General features: G+C 36.4%; 2 protein-coding genes across 3 annotated transcripts in view; one reads left to right on the top strand and one right to left on the bottom strand.

The window, feature by feature from the left end:
* The first annotated feature begins 1594 nt into the window (after window positions 1–1594).
* On the top strand, window positions 1595–7825 carry LOC127429637 (E3 ubiquitin-protein ligase DTX3L-like). Its single transcript, XM_051678762.1, has 4 exons — window positions 1595–1859; window positions 1997–2983; window positions 3105–3322; window positions 3480–7825. Exons 1-4 carry the CDS (start codon window positions 1836–1838, stop codon window positions 3547–3549), a joined length of 1299 nt encoding a protein of 432 aa, XP_051534722.1. The 5' UTR covers window positions 1595–1835; the 3' UTR covers window positions 3550–7825.
* The window catches only part of LOC127429471 (protein mono-ADP-ribosyltransferase PARP8-like), a 66294-nt gene continuing 56118 nt past the window's right edge, over window positions 6009–16184 (bottom strand). For both annotated transcript variants that reach the window (XM_051678476.1, XM_051678485.1), the window contains 12 exons: window positions 15581–15673; window positions 15334–15459; window positions 15167–15232; window positions 14940–15007; window positions 11440–11488; window positions 10623–10735; window positions 9970–10042; window positions 9384–9453; window positions 9148–9221; window positions 8887–8956; window positions 8691–8775; window positions 6009–7825 (listed from right to left, as the gene is read on the bottom strand). In XM_051678476.1, coding sequence (XP_051534436.1) covers window positions 7723–7825; window positions 8691–8775; window positions 8887–8956; window positions 9148–9221; window positions 9384–9453; window positions 9970–10042; window positions 10623–10735; window positions 11440–11488; window positions 14940–15007; window positions 15167–15232; window positions 15334–15459; window positions 15581–15673 — 990 coding nt within the window. In that variant the 3' untranslated portion in view covers window positions 6009–7722. The remainder of the gene's footprint in view (window positions 7826–8690; window positions 8776–8886; window positions 8957–9147; window positions 9222–9383; window positions 9454–9969; window positions 10043–10622; window positions 10736–11439; window positions 11489–14939; window positions 15008–15166; window positions 15233–15333; window positions 15460–15580; window positions 15674–16184) is intronic.

Here is a 16184-nt window from a genome sequence, read left to right on the forward strand (position 1 = left end):
TGTGTGTCTGTAACAAGGCCAAACATTCAAGGGTATGTAAACTTTTGATCAGGGCCATTTGGGTGATTTCTGTTATCATTATGATTTAAAAAGGAGCCAAACAACTATGTGATGATAAATGGCTTCATATGATCACTATCCTTAAATAAAAGACATTTTTGCATGATCAGTCATATTTTCAAAATCAATGCCAAAATTTCACAATTTCTGCCAGGGTATGCAAACATTTGAGCACAACTGTACATTAATCTAACCAAGATAACAAGGAGCCATCCACTGTGATTATGGCATTATTATAACAAATGGCAGTTAAACAGTGGAAGATCTATGGCAGGCTAAACATTCATAAGGGCAAGTACAATGTAGAATGAAGCTGTTTAAAGTTTGGACCTCCATACATTTTTTTTTTTTTTTTTTTTTACAAATTATGGACAAATTTCCTACTTTTTAAAAAATGTCTGTTATAAAAAAAATAAATAATAATAATAATAAAATAACTGGCCATTTTTGCCCTCAGATATTTCAAGTCTAACTGTAAATTGTTAACGATAAAAGGAAAGTAATAATTCAGAAGGAAATAAAATTTTTTGCTAGATGCACAGTCAGAAAACTGTGGGGATGTACTTCCTTGTTTTTATTATTGGGGGGTAACTCCTGAGTCAGAAGTTTACATACACTAAGGGGCCGTTTACACAACAACGTTTTCAACTAAAAATGGAAAACTTTTGGGCGTTTTGGGGCTTGAAAACGCAAACTTTTGAAAACGGGTTTCAAAGTGCAAGTTTTTGAAAACGATGCCGTTATCGTCTCTGTGTAAACATACAAAAACGCGAATTTGTGAAAACGATGACGTCATGCACACGCGTATTACGTGTTCAGTCTATAGGCATGTGCAAGACATTCAAAACTACAATGGCCGACTACAGGTCTGTTTGTGCTGCTCAAGATTTTGAGTTTACTGACGCTTCTCCAGCAAAGTGTAGATTTACTGCATCACTACTACGACCAGCGATCGCCATCTTCATTTTTTTTGTATTCACCGCTCTGTGGAAGAATGCTTTTGTGCGCAGGCGCGTAGTGTTTCTTTACAAAGTGACATCGCCAACTACTGGCCTGGCATGCATAATACAGCGTTTTTAGTCGTTTCCACGGATCCGTGTGAACGGGGATCTTTTTGAAAACGTTGACGTCTGTACGCGAAACTTTTCAAAAACGCAAAGGAAAAACGTTTCCGTTTTTAGTACATCATTGACGTGTAAACGTACCCTAAGTTAACTGTGCCTTTAAGCAGCTTGGAAAATTCCAGAAAATGATGTCAAGCCTTTAGACATTTAGCTTCTGATAGGAGGTGTACTGAATTGGAGGTTGTGGAAAATTAATTGTTATTAATTCTCATTATGCTTCGTTTCTTTTCTATTATTTCTTATTAAAAAAAAAAAAAAAATCAAAATCTCACTCTAGCCAGGTAACCAAAGTTGGCAACCCTGTTATAATGCTCAATTGCCATACAACGTTAGAGAATTATTTTGAAAGACGCATAGACACACGAATTCTGACCCTTTCGGCGTACCATATATTGTGCGTACTTCCTGCTTCAAAACGAAACTAAAGCGTGGTGCGTACGCTCAAAAAAGAAGTGAATACAGTTTGATAACAGACTAAAGAAAAACTGTTAATTTCTCATTCTGTTCTGAAGAGAATGTTGAGCCTATACTATTTCGCAACATGCTCCTTGACTTTTTGTATACCACATATAGTTTGAGGATGGTAACTGTACCCCTGAGATTGTTTTGATTTCCCTGACAACTTAGTGACGCCAACGTTGGAGTTTAGAGATGTTGAGCCCGCCATTACCAGAGGTGAGTTAACCTATAAATCGTCATGCCAAAAGCCAACAATCTGTATTTTCCTTTATAAAGTTAGCCATTTTAATTATATTTTAATTTGTCAGCTTTGATTGTTACCTTGTTTTTATCGTCTCTCTCATTCGTTGCAGATATTTACTAAAGTGAGCCTTAAGATTGATCACGCCACCTTGAAGCATTTAAAACCAAGCACACTTGAAGGAAAAACAGTGAACGTTGAACAGAAAGATTGCTATTTTGTTGCCAGCGGGTCATTTAAGGAAGTTGAAGATATTTTTATGACGTGTAAAACTGGACAAACGCCACATGATAAATATTCAGTTTCGAAAAGCCACGCCTCAGCAGGTCTGGGACCAGCTCAAAGTGACTCCTTTACACAAATTGAACCAGTTGAGGTTGATGAAACTGTCCTGTATTACATAACAGAAAAAAAATCCATGGAGTTTGAGAAAATAAAAAGGAATTCAGTCTCCATAAAACAAAGTAAAAGGCATGTGACCTTTTCGTCCCCGACTGGTGAGAACATTCATGCTCAATTTGCGCGAGAACAGTTTATAACATTATATCAAAAGACTGCAACAGGGCTGCAAACGAGGACATACAATTTAGATCCAAAAAATATAAAGTATTACAGTGCAGAGTTCCCAGAACTCTTAATCAACACCAGTAAAGATAAACGGGGAGTGACACTGACTGGCAGCTTCATTAGTCTTGAAAGATTTGAGGCATTTTTGAACGGCACTAAAAAAAGGTCTTGGCAGCACCAAACCCTGAATAAAACAAAAGACTATGGCACACCTTACAAGCAACCTGAAGCGCAAGAGAAAACAATAGACCAAGCCAAAGAGGAGACGTGCCCGATTTGTTTGGATACAATCAAGAAGCTTGAATGTAAAGTCTTGCCTAAATGCAAGCACTGCTTTTGTAACGACTGCTTGAAACGAGCTTTCCAGTTGAAACCAGCTTGTCCGATTTGTGGTGAGATATATGGCGATCTAACTGGGACACAACCAAAAAGAGGGACCATGACTGTCACAAAGGATAACTCTTCTTTACCTGGATACGAGAAATATGGAACAATCGTTATAAACTACTATTTACCAAGTGGATTACAGGGGGTGAGTTTACTAATTCAATAAAACGTAAAAAAAAAAAAAAAAAAAACAATATTTTGCTTTAACTTGCATGATGTGAGAACAATCATATACATTACTCAGTTGAATACCTTGTACTCTGCAGGCTGAGCACCCAAACCCAGGCAAGCCTTACCAGGGTGCTTCCCGCATAGCTTACCTCCCTGACTCAGCAGAGGGGAGAAAAGTACTGAAGCTTCTGGAGAGGGCGTTTAACCAGCGACTCACTTTCACCATTGGATGCTCATCTACCACTGGAATGAACAATGTTGTGACCTGGAATGACATTCACCACAAGACATCTCGTTCTGGGGGACCAACGCAGTAAGTTAACAATTCAGGTGTTACATTGAAAGTTATTTTGGGGTGATTTTCTGACCACAGATAAGGCTTTTTATCCCCCAACACTATAGGTTTAATGTAACTATTTCTTTTTTTTTAACAGCCAAAAATTTTGTAATGGTGTTTTTTCTTTTTCTAGTTATGGTTATCCGGATCCAGACTACCTGAAACGAGTACAAGATGAGCTAAAAGCGAAGGGAATTTACTGACACTTTAATTATATATATATTACATTACAGACTTTGTTATTGCTACTTACACAAAGCTTACTATTGTCAGAGAAACAGAAAATATATTCCCCATCTAATCAGTCATAACCAGAAGCCATAAAAAACAAGGACAAGAACAAAGTATGATTTAGAACAAAGTATTATTGCAGTCTCATGATCACCAGTCACAGTACGTCATATTTTAATAGTGAAACGATGTACAATGTCACTTGTCACGTATACTACTGTGCTAATATAACGTGTGCTCTAAACTGTAAACTGAGTTTTATGTCAATGTGATAGGACCACATCTTCAGAAACAGATACAATTTTACAATAGTTACAATACTCAATACAAATCTCTGTCTCTCTCTCTCTCTCTCTCTGTATATAATATACTTGTGAAAAATGTTGCATAGTGAGGATGTCTTCAAAAATAATGACATATAGTTTTCATTTATCACTTAATGTCATACAATGTCCAGTAAAAATAAAAAAGCTAAATCAATATTTGTTGTGGCCACCTTTGCCTTTAAAACAGCACCAATTCTCCTAGGTACACCTGGACAGTTTTTCTTGGTTGTGGGCAGATTGGATGTACCAAGCTTCTTCTAAGAACTAAGAATTCGCCACAGTTCTTCTGTCTATTAAGGCTGTCTCAATTGCTTCTGTCTCTTTATGTAATCTCAGACTGACACGATGTTCGGTGGGGAGGGCTCTGTGGGGGCTCTGTGTGTGTTCTTCTATTCTTTTTTTTCTCCCCTTTTTCTCTCCTATTTGGAATGCCCAATTCCTAAGCTCGTGGTGGCATAGTGACTCACCTCAATCTGGGTGGCGGAGGATGACTCTCAGTTGCCTCTGCGTCTGAGACCATCAGTCTGCGCATTTTCTAACATGGCTTGTTTAGCGCGTTACCGCGGAGACATAGCGCATGTGGAGGCTCCACGCCATTCTCCGCAGCATCCACGCACAACTCACCAAGTGCCCCACCGAGAGCGAACCACATTATAGCGACCACGAGGAGGTTACCCCATGTGACTCTACCCTCCCTAACAACCGGGCCAATTTAGTTGCTTGGGAAACCTAGTTGGAGTCACTCAGCACACCCTGGGATTCAAACTCGTGAACTCCAGGGGTGGTAGCCAGCATCTTTACTCACTGAGCTACCCAGGTCCCTCACCCTGTTCTTCTATTCTAATCTTTTCTATTTGCAGAAGTAATGTTTGGGAGTCTAACATTTATATTTTCTGTTGACACACTAAAGCACTTTTGTGAAACATCTTACGTGCCTAAAACTACACACACACACTACCGGTCAAAACTTTTGAAACACTTGACTGAAATGTTTCTCATCATTTTTGAAGACATCATCACTGCAACATTTTTCACAAGTGCCTAAAACCTTTGCACAGTACTGTATATATTTAACTACTGTATTAACATGAAGTGTTCTGAAGTTTAATAAGTTACTTTGAAGACTAAAAAAAGAGACGCTTGTTCCAGCCCACTTAATCTGACTGTAAGGCAATACTGCCGGAGTCAGTTTGGGGCAAAAATAAAAAATGTGCATGAAAAGAATGAAATTAATTAATTAATGTCATTATAAACATAATTTGCTTGGGTAGATTATTAATAATATCAAACAGTCAACCCCAGAGAGATGCTGGAAAAAATATAGTTGAGGTTTACTGTTTACTGTAGGTACTGTATCTAATAAAAACAATCACCAAACAATGACCTACCTGTCCAAAAGTGTCCTGGTTTTTGGCCAATTTGAGTGGATGATAGGCTTGTCCTTGCACTAACTTGCAGAGATACAGGTAGATTATATATGAACTTTTTTGAGGAAAACAATAATAGGTCCTCAAGAATAATTTTTGCATCTCTCAAATAGATATTATTTGACTTTATACACATGTATAAGTCATGTGCTGCCTTTGTCTTGTTTGACACTGTTTGGAAGGAGAGACTGTGTTGTGCACTAGCCAGCTCTTGCAGCTGGCAATTGTCTGATCAAAGATGGCACAAAGGTTACTGTGTATGAATGATACCATTTATGGACTAATACTCAGCCGTATTTAGGGTTTAACGTTTGGTTTCAGTTAGAAAGAACAAAGACAAAAGTTTGAGAATTATAGGCAAATCTGAATTTAATGAACATAAACAGTTACATAAGCTACTATTTCCATAACTTGTAAAAAGCCAAAAAGCTTGATCTGTTCGCAAAATAAGGAAGAAGTATAAAGGTACTACAGAAAATATTTGGCTTTCGTGTTGTTGTGCCATTATTTACACTATATACATTATTTTTCATATATGACTGTTGTCATACAGTATTGTCATATATTTGCCATTTAAATCCTTACAGATAAGGCACCAAATGCTAAGTAGCATGATATTTTTCACCAAATTGTGCAGAAAATGTACAAAACCATACAAACATAACTATCACATATGGGTAAAGTGAAAGATAAAAAATAATTTTGTTGCTTTAATATGTTTTAAGCAGTTATACAGTTATAAGTGTGTACATGAATGTTAGAAATATCCTCAGTAGTTAGGAATTTCAATACTTTAAGGAGATTTAAATGATAGTTATCAACCAGTTAGGTTTTGTTATACTTACAAAAACATGTTTTTGTGATATTAAGCTGTCACCATTCTGAGCACTTAAATCTACAATTGAATAAAGAGGAATATATTGCAAGTGAAAGTCATGTTGATTTACCAGTATTTCAAGTCTCATGGAAAATAATATTTTCTCCACACAAAATGATCAATACCACGTATTTAATATGCCTTTAGTTTAATAAAACCCATTATTCTGCCCATCATCAACCTGTAAATAAGAAAAATGTTGTGGTGCTACATCTTTTGTGTAAAAATGCATTTTCTCAAATTTTACACTTTTATGCACAGATTCTGAATCATTCATTCTCAAAAAAAAAAAAAAAAAAAAAGCTTTAGTGATTTTAATGATTCAACAATTTAATTTATGTTCAGAAAGTAATTTGAACAACCACACAGGTGTCTAAACATCACTATAAAGAACTGCAAAAGCTGAACAGAATACTCACATTTGGACCTTCCGTTAATACATTACAATGTATAAACAACAAGCAGCAAACACTTATTCTGCCTTAAAATCACCTTAGAAAAAGATTTATATTGAAATATCCAAAGACATTGTACATTTGGGTGCCGATTTTTTATTTATCAAAACTTCTATAACAATACCAAGGAAAAGTATTGATTTGAAAATATAAGGAAAGCAGCATGCATCTTATTTTTAGTTGTTGCTGCCAAGTATATAAAGATAATTTTTTTTTCATTATTATTATTTTTATCTGAACTCTCTTTTTCATAGTTGGTAAATTCACTCCTCAATGAAAACAATAATTTTACAGTAATATATTTTAAATAATTTGATTTAAATGAGTAAAGTGGCAGGTTTGATTAATCTGGGAAAAGTCCTAAACTTAGGCCTTTAGAAATTGTAAACTGACAGTTACTTTTAAATAGCATGTCATATTAAGTGTCGCATGGGGATTTTTTAAACTACACTTGTCAAATCTCCCCATCAGCTCTCAATGCAGTGTCTTCAACATCAGGAGTTGTTTGCTTGTGTTGCCCAACAATAAATACTGTACTTCTGTCTTTTGAAGGCATTTAAGATTATATGGAAATTTAAAACAACTATCATACATTAAGAAAAATAAAGTGCATATAGACACCTTTTGTATATACAAATTAATGTACTTTAACAAGTACAACTCTTAGTAAACAAGATCAGATGGCGCATATCCACACAGGAATATTGTATTTTCTCCAGTAAAGTCTCAAAATATTCTTGAAAGTGTTTTCATTTTTTGTATTCTTTACAAAAAATAAGTAGTCCACCAGTTGAACTGAGAGACATACCATGCTTTTTCAAAATGTATCTTTTATTTATAAACTTAGCAAAATGGTTATAGTTTGAATAGCCAGTGTAAATATGCATGTATCCCAGGGGACTAGTATAAATAGTGTGTTTATTTTTGAAGACTGTGAATATCCTTTTTTCTGTGTTTTGTGTGTGTTCTGTGGTTACCAAAAATACATAAGGTATTGGCCTCCTACGCTCAAATGTCCAGCTTTGAGAAAGAGGTCAAGGCAGCGGTATTGTGTTCCAACTCATCCAGTGGCTGTTTGATTGCCGATGACTCGTAGGATCTCCCTGTGAATACTGGGGTCCTGTGTGTTTATACTTGTGTCGCCTACCTGTCCGTCCTCATAACTAGTCGAAAAGAGGTTAAAAAACAACAGAGAGGGAAAGAGGGAGACTTTCAGTTGAATTTCAGTTAAACTGCAGTTAAACTCAGAATAACAGTAAGATCAGATGTATGACACAGAGTGTAGTGCTTCTTGAACCCGTTTACACCTGGTATTAAGATGTGTTTTGGGTGATCAGATCACAAGTGATCAGTGTGGTCAAAATGTTTTGCAATTGAGTCACAAAAAACACACCGAGGTATTCAAAAACGCATGTGACCATTCGCGGTGTTAACGCTAATCCTGAATTTGTTCTGGACAGCAGTGAAGCACCACCCCTCATCTGTGCTTAAACAAGAGTTTAAACTTTGCCAGTTATGAGCAGTTTTAAATGGAAATAACCTTCAGTTCGTACAATATGATAAAGCAAATACATGCAAGAGAACTTTACGGATCTTCTTCAGTGTGTCTCATATCAACATGGAGGGACACAGATGAGAGGCACTCACATCTGCTAAGGTTAAAACAGGTACTCCACTAAAATAAATAATTCTGCTCGAAATGTTGCATTTGTGCTTAGATTAAATTTCAGCTGCATCTGGGAGGAACAGCACACCAGTTTTATTAGTGCTTTCTTTATCTTTTATTAAAAAAAATGCAGTTTACTATCGTGCAGAAGCACACTGACATAGTGACTGATGTATGTCATCATGAAATCATAGACCCTTCCCTCGAAATCCGAACACAAGTGGTTACAGGAGATGCATTTAAGCAACCAGGTGTCAACAGGGTCTTTATGTTTTGATAGAATGAATGCATTCAATTCAATTTTTTTTTTTAGAAACACCTTTACCCTATGGCTGTTTAATACTGACATAAAATGTACTTACACAAAGAAAAAACGTGTGCAGACATGATCTGTATTTGGAACTACCCAGATGTCACCATGCTTGTGCAGGTCTGGAGATGTAATAGCTGTAAAAAAAAAAAAAAAAAAAAAAAAAAGAAGGAAAGATTAAAAGCAGGAAAGATTACAGATGTTGATGTAAATCTGTGTAAAGGGCAGTAAGGTCAAAAAGTTTGAACCTTCACACAAGGCTATGCATTTCAGGTTGCGACTCTGCAGAAACTGTGAATGCTGGCCTTTCTTCTGTGACTGCAAGCAAATTCAAAAACATGTAGATTATGTCATACAAGTTAGAGGATGATGAGCGTTTTTCTGTTTTAGCACGTAAAATGAAGCCCATCATAAATTCATTAAAATGATCAAACTATGTCCAGTGGTGAAAAATGTGGAAAAAAATAAAACATAAAATCAAATCAAATAATAAATACATAAAAAAATACCTGCAAAGGAATGTTGGACTTGTTGGCAGCAGTTTCATCTTTTGAAGCAACCTTCTGCTGCTTTTTATTCATCCCTATGGGGGGGAAGCCACAGTACTATATGTCAAACAATTACATGTGTGTTTTATATATATACTTTAGTCTTTCTGCTGTATTCTAAATATATTCATGAAGCAAGTATGGGAAACATCTGAGTCAAATATCTTAGAAGTTTTTACTCATAAAGGAATTAAGACCTGAGTAGCCAAAGGATATGCTTGATAATGGACTGAGATAGATTCCACTCCCATAGATTGCACCATGGAGCTGCAAACAAAAGAAAGCTTCAGTATGGCATTAAATTACTTAAGTCATTTCAAACTATTTTTTCTTCTTCTCAAACACTGAAAAAGGTCTGCTGAAATACCCGGTAAGCTCATACAGTTTTGTTGCATACATAACTATGTTTAAAGACATTGCATGTTTCATATTTTGTAAACAAATCTTGTAAATACGCCTTTTATAAAAACGGTCACCAAAATGTAAAATTTCACATATATTTAGTCCCCACTCTACAAAAGTGGTGTAAAAATATCAGTGTACATCAGTGTGTTCTGATTTTTAAGATGTTTACCTAATGCATTTTGTGTAAATGTATGTATTATTCCATCATCCTTCTATTAAAACATTGCTTTGTAAATGTCATCTTTGCCCATCCAGTTCAATTATACTCTAAACATGTTGCAAAGTATGAATTTAACCATCATTTCATGGTTTAAAAAACATGGGCTACAAACACCATGGGTAACGCATCTGCACTTCTCCAAGTAAGTAAGTGGGTACCTGAAGCCTTGTGTTTGATGCCACGACCAAACCATTCCTCAAAATGGAGTGCCAGTTTTCAATGTGTGATCCACTAAAAACAAAGAGAATAAGTGAGCTAGCTAGTTTTTTTGACAATTTTGAGTAAGCAACAGACTTTACTGGTCATACATACAGCTTTGTGTGCAGAGACATATTTGAAATCAATCCTATGGGGTAATTTACCCAAAAATGAATATTCTGTCATTCTGTCATATTTATTCACACTCATGATGTTCCAAATGCACATTACTTTCTTCAGTGGAACACAAAATGAGATGGCAGAATGTTAGCTAAAGTTGCAATGAAAAGATGCAATGAAGGTATATAGTGACTGAAATAGGCTGTAACTCCCTATCTCTCTGCCTCGAGTACCATAGAAGAAAGAAGTCAATCAGGTTTGGAACAACATGTCCCTAAACATCACAAACGGCCCTTTCTTGCAGAAGTGGGCGGCTCTTGGCCAAATAGTAAAGTGGTCCGGACTTTATGCCAGAAATCAAGTCTGTCTCTGTGAGATTCTACCATGAGTTCAACCATGTCTTATTCCCTTTGTTTTACAGATGGTTATGTGAGACTTTACTGTGCTTTTAAATAATCTTTCATCTGTACTGGGTGTTTAAAATGGAACCTACTGGAAAGCAAAGGTACTTCCAAATAGGCCTTTGGCAGCTCTAAAGTTGGATTCTTTGGCAGGCGGACTGCTGAGCAGGAGGAACTGGTGGGGAGTGTGCATGAACTTCAGTTGCTGTTATGACAGAATATAAGAGCATACACTTGAGACATTCAGCTTTAATAATTTTCTCCACTTTAGACTGAGCCCAACAGAAGTTTCACACTGCATTTGAATTTAAAATTGTTTTTAAAAACACAGAAGAACTGGAATATGGAATTAAGTTTTCTGAGTCATGCCCCTCTTTGGGAAGTAATGCGCAGTAATTCTATGAAAGATTGATCAGTTTGTGTCTAACCCTGATCATCTTAATCATGACTAGCAGTCTAGACTAGACCTTAGAAATGTTCACATTTTCCACAAGATTGTGGTGCGCAACTGTTTTAAAGTGAAATTTAGAAAATTCTGTACACTTTACAATAAGGTTGTATACATGAATATTAGTTAATGCAATAGATAAAGTTCACTAACAATGAACAATACTTTTACAGCACTTATTCGTCTTGGAAAATGTTAATTTCTACATATACATTTTCAACATTAAAAGTCATGATATACATGTTAAAAGTATGTTAACATTAGTTAATGCATTATGAACTAAAAATTAACAATTGTATTTTTATAATTAACCATTAACCAATTGTAATGATACATAATGCATTTACTAATTAAGTACAGTATAGCATAGTGTACTGTAGTGCAAGTATAGAAACTTAATATAAAGTGTTACCAGGACATTCTAACAAATGCAATGTAAGATTGATAAAAGAAAGACTTACTCTAGTAACAGGAAGCTTCACTATGTGTGACCTGTTACTGGATATCACCCTGTAGAATCAAGAGTATTGATTTATCAACCTTGTCCCCATGACATTTTAAAAACTTAAACTACAGGACTGTAGATGTACTCACAGAGCACTTTATTAGGAACATTATATTAATACTTGGTAGGGCCTCCCTTTGCTCTCAAAACAGCCTCAATTCTTCATGGGATGGATTCCACAAGATGTTGGAAACATTCCTTTGAGATTCTGGTCCACGTTGACATGATAGCATCATGCAATTTCTGCAGATTTGTCAGTTGCACATTCATGCTGTGAATCTCCCGTTCTACCACATCCCAAAGGTGTTCTATTGGATTCTGATCCGGTGACTGGGAAGGCCACTAAAGAATGGTGAACTCATTGTCTTGTTCATGAAACCAGTTTGAGACATGGTACATTATCATGCTGAAAGTAGCCATTAGAAGATAGGTAAATTGCAGCAATGAAAGGATGCACATAGTCAGCAACAATACTCAAATAGGCTACGGCATTCAAGCAATGATTGGTTGGTATTAACGGGCCCAAAGTGTGCCAAGAAAACATTCCCCACACTATTCGCCTGGACTGTTCACACAAGACAGGTTGGGTCCATGGATTCATGCTGTTGGCACCAAATTCTGACCCTACCATCTGAGTGCCTCAGCAGAAATCGAGATTCATCAGACCAAGCTAAGTTTTTCCAGTCTTTAACTCTCCAGTTTTTGTAAGCCTGTACCCACTGCAGCCTCAGCTTTTTGTTCTTGGCTGAAAAAAGTGTACCCCGACATGGTCTTCTGCTGTTGTAGCCCATCCGCCTCAAGGTTTGACATGTTGTGCATTCTGAGATGCTATTCTGCTCACTACAATTGTACAGAGTGGTTATCTGATAGCCCTTTTCCACCTAAATGGAAATGTTCACATGCCGAGGCTGTGCTCTGCTGGTTCACAGCCGAGGCAATCTGGAGCCTTTCGCAAGCCAGCCACCCTTTTCCACTGACTTCAGAACAGGGGTGTAGATTCCAGGGGGGATGGGGGGAGGTAACCCTCCCAATAATCAAAACAAGGATTAACCCCCCCCCCCCATATTTATACCATGATCAATGGTAACATGTAAATTCTTCACACTGTAACCCCCTCAATATTCAAGCCAAATCTACGCCCTTGCTTCAGAACCAAACAGTGACATAATGGGTTACTTTATCTGCCCCTACAAACATGGCACGTCACAACAGTGTTTGTGTACAGCTTTTACTCTTGTTTTTGAGTAATGCAATCCAACATTATAACATTGCTTAACAAGATTGTCAGAGACAACATCTATGCTAAAGACAACAGGTAATGTAATTACATTATTTTGTATGAACTATGGCTTAACTTGCTAAATTCTGTAAACTATAAAAGTGTTAACATTGGTGTAGCAGATGGTTATATTTGGAATTTTGCCATAGCATATAATATTATGTTTACATCTTGATTGAGAATCCCTAAGTTGGTCAAAAATGCCCTTACTGAACAAAACAATGCACAAAATAAGAGGACAACAGTGTAAGGAAAGCTAACAAAGTTGACAAATATAATAATTTACTGAGACTAGCAGCAGAGGACACTGGCGATTCAGTGTTTATCTCGAGCATGACTGGCTGAATTTAATGTTCAAGTTAGATAGTAGGCTGGTAGGTGTCCGAGTCTAAAACATTGTTGCTCCGTCCACTGTCACTTTTGTTTAGGTCCTTCTTACAGTCCTTGCACTCCCTTAAGTGTTTTTCAATTTGCTTATTATTTGGTCAATTGTCTGATTCAAACCGGCGTGCATCATTTCATGCTACATCTTCTCGCAGACGATTTTTTCCCCCTTTGCGATCTCTCTAGTTCTTCTCGGATCTCAATAAAGACCATATCGCAAGTTGAATGCTTGTTTCGTCCACGTTACCTGAACGCTTTTGATGTCTGATAATTTTGTGAGCTTTTTTTGTTTGTACACAGTACATACATACATATATACACACACACACACACACACACACAGTACATATACACTATATGGCCAAAAGTTTGTGGACAGCATATGTGCGTGATGAATATTTGATTTCAAAACCTTAGGCATCAATTTCCCCTTTGCTGTAATAACAGATTCCACTCTTTTGCAAAGGCTTTCCACTATGCTATATGTAGTAACATGGCTGCAGGGATTTGCTCTCATTCAGACACAAGGCTACCAGTGAGGCCAGGAACTGATGTTGGTCGATGGGGCCTGACTTACAGTTGCTGTTCCAGTTCACCCCAAAAGTGATCAGTGAGGTTCAGGTCTGGGCTTTGTGCAGGCCAGTCAATTTCTTCCATGCCAGACACAGTAAACCATTTCTTTATGGACCTCACTTTGTTCGCAGGGGCATTGTCATGCTGGAACCGAAAAGGGCTATCCCCAAACAGTTGCCACAAATTTGGAAGCACACAAAGCCCAAGCCATTACATAAAGAAACATTAAGATTTTTCTTTACTGGATTTAATGGAGTAACCAAATTTGTTAATTAGAAGGGGGTGTCCACAAACATTTGGCCATATAGTGTGTGTGTATATATATATATATATATATATATATATATATATATATATACACACACATACATACATATATACATACATACACACACATACATACATATATACACACACACACACACACACACACACACACACACACACAGTATATATACAGTATATATTTATTTATACACAAAACTCTTCATCTGGTGAATATACTGTATAGGCTATAAAAATATTAATTTGTTAAAAAACATATAGAGCATTGTAACAGAGCCAAGTCTCTGTCATTTTTAAAATAAAATTCCCTTGTTTTTAGTCCTACGTTATGCACCAAATCTGAATTTTCTAGTTATTGTTAGAATTTTGGTTGCACAATAAACTGCTTTTGGGATTTAATTAATTTTGGACTCTTGTAGCCATAATGTATGTGCCTGTCATAGTAAGGAAAGACTAAGAACTCTCTAATCATTCTATAAAAAGATTTTAAAAACTGTAGGCCAATTAATTGGTTATCTGCCTTTTCCAACAACTTCGTTATCAGTATCAGAAAAATCCACTATCGGTCGACCTCTGACTGAGGTCACATTTTTCCCCCACTCTGATGGTTGATGTGAACATTAACTGAAACTCCTGACCCATATATGAATGATTTTATGCATTGTACTGCTGCCACACGATTGGCTGATTAGATAATCGCATGAATAAGTAGCTGTACAGATGTCCCTAATAAAGTGCTCAGTGAGTGTATTTATCAACATAAGAAATTATACTTCAAATGATCATACTTACTGTCCAAGTTTCTACAAAAACAGATATACACTGTGTGGGGGCACACTCTCTTTAACCATTATTTAATTAGAATTGTTAGGACAGTTACATTAAAAAATCTTTAAACTGCTGGAGCAGAATGCATAATGACTGAGGTGCCATACCACTGCAGTAGTGGGTGAGCCAGTGGATCATGCTTGTCCATTTGTTTCTTTATCTCCAGGTATGGAGCCTGTGCAGCAGAAATATTAAAGGTCAACGTCTTATAACATTCTGACAAGGATCATACATTAAAATAAAAATATCACAAGATATAGTGATTATGATAAAAAAAATAATAATAATAAAAAAAAATACAAAAAAACTTTTGTTGAAACATTTCAGTTAATACCTGGGTCATTTCTCTGATAGATGTGATACTGTCAAGTGCTCTCATCACTCGATCATAGTCCTTTTTCTGAAAGAGATCCCAAACAATGTAATATTTAAGTTACTGCTATATGTTCTTAGTGTTTACGATAGCAGTTATGATGTATGAAGATGTTTTACAGTAAGTACCCTGGGGTTGAAAGCAAGTGCTTGCATGTCATTGGGATCCACCACAGAAGGGTATGGCTCAAAAATGACAACTTTCCTCGGCGACTCCAGAGCAAATCGGCACATGGAGACCAGCAGGTCTACTACCTATTGTAACAAACAGAAGTTCTCGAGCCATTTGGTTAGAAGAATCATATTTTTGGTCACAGAATGACTGAATGAATTGTGCATGTGTGTGTCTGTTATGTGCTGTTATGTGTTTGTGTACCTGAGCACCAGTGGCAATCTCATCAGCCGCCTCATTCATGACCCCAAGAGTTTGGAAGGCGAATACACATAACTCTCTCTCACACACTGTGGGCTGCAAAAACACACATACACACAAGTTAATTTGTATTGCAAGTATAGTAATGAATCCTGCAATGAATAGGTTATCTGATCACAGACAAAAATAACTGGGCTCACTTTTAATTTATGAAAAAAAACAAAAATACATTTTGTTTTATCTGTTAAACTTTACACCATCAAGATATGAAAAAAGAAACATGTTTCAGAAGAATACAACTTAATTGTGACATGAAAGCATTAGGTATGAAATCAATTTCTAAATATTTTTCCAAATAATAGACTAATCTAAATGTAACAAAGGCTGTTTCATATGGAATGAATGACGTAACAAAGAGACACTGCTCAAAATATACTTATATCTACAGCATACAATCACTGAGCACTTTATTAGGAACACCTGTACACCCACTTATTCATGTGATTATCTAATCAGCCAATCATGTGGCAGCAGTGCATTGCATAAAATCATGCAGATATGGGTCTGGAGCTTTAGTTAAAGGGGACCTATTATGCAAAATTCACTT

The sequence above is a fragment of the Myxocyprinus asiaticus genome, chromosome 3 (assembly GCF_019703515.2).
Source record: "Myxocyprinus asiaticus isolate MX2 ecotype Aquarium Trade chromosome 3, UBuf_Myxa_2, whole genome shotgun sequence".
In the NCBI taxonomy this organism is placed as follows: domain Eukaryota; kingdom Metazoa; phylum Chordata; class Actinopteri; order Cypriniformes; family Catostomidae; genus Myxocyprinus; species Myxocyprinus asiaticus.

Coding starts and splice junctions, on each gene's coding strand:
- LOC127429637 (XM_051678762.1), top strand. CDS start 1,836: ATGTTGAGCCCGCCATTACCAGAG. Junction 2,984..3,104: donor TACCAAGTGGATTACAGGGG/GTGAGTTTACTA, acceptor TGTACTCTGCAG/GCTGAGCACCCAAACCCAGG. Junction 3,323..3,479: donor CGTTCTGGGGGACCAACGCA/GTAAGTTAACAA, acceptor TTCTTTTTCTAG/TTATGGTTATCCGGATCCAG.